Source organism: Condylostylus longicornis, unplaced genomic scaffold (genome assembly GCF_029603195.1).
Source record: "Condylostylus longicornis isolate FDR11 unplaced genomic scaffold, ASM2960319v2 ptg000048l, whole genome shotgun sequence".
NCBI classification, from domain to species: Eukaryota; Metazoa; Arthropoda; class Insecta; order Diptera; family Dolichopodidae; genus Condylostylus; species Condylostylus longicornis.
In genome coordinates, this window is record NW_026578017.1 from 16,313 (window position 1) to 22,500 (window position 6,188).

The 6,188-nt window shown below is 26.3% G+C and overlaps 1 protein-coding gene across 1 annotated transcript in view; it reads right to left on the reverse strand.

Annotated features, from left to right (window-relative positions):
• Positions 1-498: 498 nt before the first annotated feature.
• LOC129611196 (uncharacterized) overlaps positions 499-6,188 on the reverse strand; it is an 11,245-nt gene continuing 5,555 nt past the window's right edge. Inside the window, exons 2-4 of the mRNA XM_055524187.1 lie at positions 3,584-3,720; positions 1,711-1,764; positions 499-886 (exon numbers count right to left, since the gene is read on the reverse strand). Coding sequence (XP_055380162.1) covers positions 653-886; positions 1,711-1,764; positions 3,584-3,720 — 425 coding nt within the window. The 3' untranslated portion in view covers positions 499-652. The remainder of the gene's footprint in view (positions 887-1,710; positions 1,765-3,583; positions 3,721-6,188) is intronic.

Sequence of the window (6,188 nt, forward strand, 5' to 3'; positions counted from 1 at the left end):
TAGTTTATTGTAAGTTTTATATTCAATATGTACCTGATGTGTGAAGCGTTTTCAGAAAGTAAATCCACAAAGTTAGCCTTAGGATGGAAAAAGGTAAAAAAAAATAACATTAAAAATTACCGCCCGATAGTCAAGCTCTGTAGTATACCCAAGGTATTTGAATTAAGCATCATAACGTAATTTATAATAATTCTTCTGAACTGCTAGTTCCAAATGAACAAGGGTTTTATAAAAATGATATCTACAGTCCAAGTAAAGTCTTCGATTTACTCTCTCATAATATAATATTTTTTATACCAGAAAATTATAGTTTTCTACCACTCTTCATTAAGTGGATTATTTCTTATCTGTGGCGGAAGTCTTCATTTTTGCATTTCCAATTGATTTGTTGAAAAATCTCTTGTGCTAAATTTATCAATTTATTAATAGAAGCCGAAATCAATGTTGTTTTACTTTTATGTTTGATGTAGAGCCATAAAAAAATTAAACGGTTTTAAATTGTAATAATTTAATGTAATAATTTTTCATATTTGTAAATAAATACATATGTATATATAATTATAAATATATTTATAGGACAGCCGCTTCTTTTAGTGAATTATAATAACTGTACATTACAAAAAAAGTAAGTTATGTACATTTGTTATGACGGTTAAAATACTTTAACTAAAAGGCGTGCTGCAATGAACATTCCTTTTATTAAAAATGGAGTAAACAGTTTTGTTGACGCGTTTATTCCTTTGATCACCATATTTTCACCATGTCCTTGATTTGGATCTCGTATTAAACCAACAGAACTAATGCCATTACCATTATTACATAAATCAGTTGTGCATGAGCGATAGTATGTTTTAAATTCGCCATCGTCAAATGCCTCATTCAGAAACTGCAAAAAAAAAACAAAAAAGTTTATTAAAAGTTTATTGAAATTATTATTTTAAATTGGTAATTAAAGAAGCAAAAAAATAATTTTGTTAAACTTTGAATTTTTAAAAGTACTAAAGACTTAAAATTTGTATGTCCTTTTCTTTGCTGATTTAACATTCTTTAGCTTTACTGATTTACACACCCTTTAACATTGCACTGAATGAAATTATACATTTTCCAGACCTCTTCAATGATACCTTATCGAAATCGTATACGTAATTAATGACTGTATTTTTCCTTTATAATCACGTCCGCTGTCTGAAAAGTTGGTTTTATAGAAATGAATTTTAAACATGACAGCGGAGAACTAGATTGAAACGGTGTTTTCCGAAACGTTTTTAAAGCCGATGTTAACGATTTTAAATTATATTTACATACATATGTATCATATATTAATATACATATGTATATAAATGTAATAAACTATTTTAATAGATCTATAATCGAATTTATTTTGGCACATGTAAAACGTCAATCTATTGCGTCGTTTATTTCAGCAAAATAAAGGATATTTCGACTTTAACGAACAAATGGCTGATAAAGAGTACGGCGAACAAATCAACTACCCCTTTAAAATTTTTCCTGACTTTCTTTTGTATTAAATGATGAATAAATGTTTCTGAATCTACATAATATCTATGAAGCGGGACTGCAAGTCAAATCATTAAATAAAATTAAGCACATATACATTCTTGCTTAATTACAAAAGAATAAATTAAAAAAATTTTTCCGAACTCTCGGTATATATGTGTATGTAGTTATTATTTGTAATAATACACTTACCAAAGGTTTGTCAGCACATTGGCGTGACAGTGATTTTATATGTCCTTTAGGATTCTGTAAAAATAAATAAAAGACATATTAATTCAAAATGAGTTCTAAGAAATTCATATGACTTTCTATAATTTAAGTGTAAATAATTTACAAGTAAAAGTTTTTAATTGATCTTTAATGTAACCTCCTTTAAATGAAGTGAAATGTAGCTCTTCAACAAAATATTTTATGTTTAATTACGTTTAGTTATGAAATAATTATTATAAAAAATGAGTTTATAATTGTGTATAAGCTCACGCATATTTTGTGTGAGCACCATTAATTTTTTCTATTTCCGAAAATATTATACTTTTTGATCTAAAATTTTTTTTTAAAAAAATGTTTTACAAAATAAACATTTTTACTAAAAAACTTAATATAGAATAGCTTAGATTAAGTTAGGGTAAGGTTTTTAAATTTTATATTAAAAATATATAATTTTAGGTTTTTTAAAAAAATAATTTTTCTAAAAAACAAAAATGTAACTGAAATTTTTTACTTAAATGTAATTTTAAATAATTTAGTCTTTAACTAAAATATAGAAAAAAAAACTATCTGCTAGAAAAGATTTAAGTTGGTTGTAGTAATTTTATATGTATGTAAATAAGTTTTTTGAAACATTTTTGTTATACATATAGTTTTTAAGAAAAAAAAGGATTAAATAAAGTTATAAAAAAAAATAAAAAGCTAATATTATAAAAAATATATTTTATTACAAAATACGCAAAAATTTTTAATATTTTACTACTCTCTAATCTTTAATAGTTTGCAACGAATTTCATTGTTTTTGCCGCGTAAAAAATTGTATAAAAGCAGTTTTCAGTTAGCATTTAAGAGTTCTTAAATAAAGAATTTAAAAAACTTGTATATACATATATACATATTAAACAAAATCTGGATAGATATTGGATAATTATTGACATTATTTACAGTATATGAGTGTGTATAATATACATATTACAATTATTAATTCTTGCTTTTATTCATTTGAATTTATTCCTTTAAATTATTAAAACAACGTAAAAAAGCTCAAATTCACATAGCCAAATAGATTCTTTTATATGAGAAATCAAACAGCTTTTTTCATTAAACAAAGCGGAGATCAAAAAAAATAGTTGGAAAGCCTGTTTCAAAAATAAAACGTACATTAAGTCGGCAAAAAATAGAAAAGTCTAAGACTTTACTGGCCTAAATTAATATAAACGGTTGACAAATTGAAAATGAAGTTTTCGGTGGGCACGCACTTCTCCGTGGTAGAGAAGTGTAAATAAGCTACTTTTGGCAACTTGTGGGTTTGTCTGTCTGTGTGCACGCGTGTATTTTAAGTTCGACAGAACCGATCAATTTATCAATTTTTGAGATATATCAAACCTTAGTAACTGGACTTTTTTGCGGGCCAGTTTTCGATTTTTGCCCATATAAAGAAAATAATCAACCAATTTCTTTGAAATTTAACATTTAAATTTGCAGTATTAAAGCAATAAACATTCAAGTTTGAAGTTCAAACTTCAAGTTTTATCTGTTGAATATTTTCTTAAAAATTATCAAAAATTCTAAATCGGGTTGTAATAAAGGTCCTATTCTCGAGGCCTAACATATCCTAAAAGCTGATTAATTCGGTTGAGTCGAAATTGAGATACACGAATACATACACAAACCGACAGACCGTCATCTTAAAGTAGTTTATTTACTCTTCTCTAACATAGTGAAGTGCGTTCCCGCTCACAACTAGACATGAGAAATCATCAAAAATGTACATGTACAATAAAAAGAAAATCGCAATTTTAAAATGTATGAAATTTTTTTATTGAATTTTTCAAAATAAATATATAAAATAATTTACCTTAGCTTCCTGTCTTATGATAGTACAAAATTTTTTATTACAGTTTGTAACTGGCCGCCCAACGACAGATGCAGGATCATTCAAACACTCCTCGCTGTCTATTCCATAATTATAATTGCATGTATAACATTTTAACGCTAAAAATCAGAAATCTTTAATGAATTGCTCTTTTTCTATATTAAAAAAAAAATTTCAAATTTCACTCATTTCCTTTATAAAAATTCTTTTTAATAACACATGCATTGTTCTAGTAGGTATAAGGCCACCGCATAGAAAAGTTTTTCCTAACCGCTTCAACTTCGACATAATTCGTATGTTTTACCTCAATTTATTTTCTACTGAAATTATTTTTTAGTTGGAAAAACTATAGAAGAAGCAGGTCCTTTTTGCTTAATATTTTTTTATTTTTATTTTCGTATATTATAAGACGAGAAAAAATAGAGTTGACCGTGTCAACTCTGTGATACCCATACGAATTTGCTATCCTATGTGCGAATAAATATGTCATAGCTGACTATGGGACAGACTATAACTTTAAGTTACCGTAAGTACGTTTAAGTTACCGTTATTTATGCAAAATTTCAATACTATGTTTTAATATTTTCTAAGATATGACCGAACTACTATTTAAGGTGTATGGCAGCTACCAGAAAGTGCCGAGCAATTTTAATGAATTTCATCAAACACCTTGGCCCTACTAATATATTCGTGTGTTTTAAATTTCAATATCACAGCTTTTATAGTTTTTGATATATTGCCAAATAACTTTTGAAGTTGTATGGCAGCTACCACAAGGGGCCAAGCAATTTCAACGACTTTTATCAATCATATTGGTCCTATTAATAAATTCACTTGTGTGAAATTTCAATATAACAGCTTTTATAGTTCCCGAGATATAATCAAATAAATTTTGAAGTTCGCACGGGTATAAAAAATAAAATTATAGGCATTTAATTCTGCTTTTTAGACTCTTCTAACCAAAACCTTAAAAACTTATATTAGCTTTATGTAATGCCATATATATCTTTAATTATATAAAATGCCATAAAAATTCCAAATTTATATGGAGTTCTTGGATTGTAGTATTAGTAGCCGTAAAATGTTGTATCAAAATACATTATTTGTAGATTTAAATTTTAACATAACATATTTTTATCATGAAATGAATAACATATTTTTATCATGGTATTAATTAACGGATTTCAAATATCAGTAAGGCTTTTAAGTATGTAAATTATTCACAAGTCATTTTATGGCTTGAGCAAATTACTAAAATAACTTGTGAATAACTTTCAAACGTTTATACTATTTCTAGTTTTTAAACAGTTAAAATAATGAAGCAGCTATTGGCAGTCAGAAAATTTAGCAATTATATAGAAGGATAAATTAAAATTTCAAAAAGCCTTAAAATTTGTGATTAATGGATTGATTGTGATTAAATGTGAAATTTTAATTAATTAAGAAAAGTTCAATAGTTTTATGTTATAAAAAAATTACTGTCAATAATTGAATGAATTTTGTTAGAAGGTTGTTCTATTTACGTTCAATTAGTTTCTTAGACGTGATAAGAAATGTAAAATCGGCCCCTGGTTCCATTTTCGAGGTATTTTGATTTGTTTACGAAAAATATCTAAAATTTTCATAAAAGTACTTAAAATACGAAATAGAGTACTATGTTAGTTTTAAGCTTTTTATTGAACCTCGTCCTTGAAGCTCTTATCATCTTTCTACTGAATTCTTTAAGGTACTCATTATTTAATGACCTTGTAGGCAAACCACTGTAGAATTCTTTCTACAGAATTCTTTAAGGTACTCATTGTTTAAGGACCTTGTAGGTAAACCACTGTAGATTTAAAAACACTTAAAAATTTTAATATTTTTCATGTAACTACATATTAATCTCAGTTTACATAAGAAAACTTACTCATTTATAATTCTGCTGTAACCAACTTAAGCTATACCGGCATTTAAAATAGACTACTTGTACTTAACTTTTTTTCTTATAAAACAAGTTCAGGACAAGTTTATAAACTATTACAAGATTAGAAAAAATTCCAATTTTTTACATTACTTTATATACCAAAACCAATTTATATTATTGTTCAATTTAAATGAAATTAAAGAAAATTGGCGTTAATAATATTTTTGCTTTTGTTTCTGATCAAAATATTGCAAAAGCACCCAATATTTGTATATAATTGCCACAAAACCCCACACATTTGCTTTCTTAAATTACGTGTTTTATTCGAAATGTCTTGTTTATATTTAATATTTTTTACAGAAAGGCTTGAGATCAATTTTTTCACAAGTATAAATATGAGTGATGAATTACTCACAAAGGGTTTTGCTATTTTACTCAAAACTTATTAATCTGCAAATGGATAGGTTTTGATTCTACTATCTTCATATGCTGCTGAAATATTTGATGTTAAATTAATTTTAAGAGAGAAACTGCTATTCGAATAGTGTCTACTATGTAAAATAATTATCGAGATGATTATAAGAGTAAAAATTATCGAGATGAGTTCGATCAACAGATGTGATAGTTCAATATGCTCTGTATCAGACGCTAAAAGCGAATTGCTTACTTGCAAAGATTTTGCAA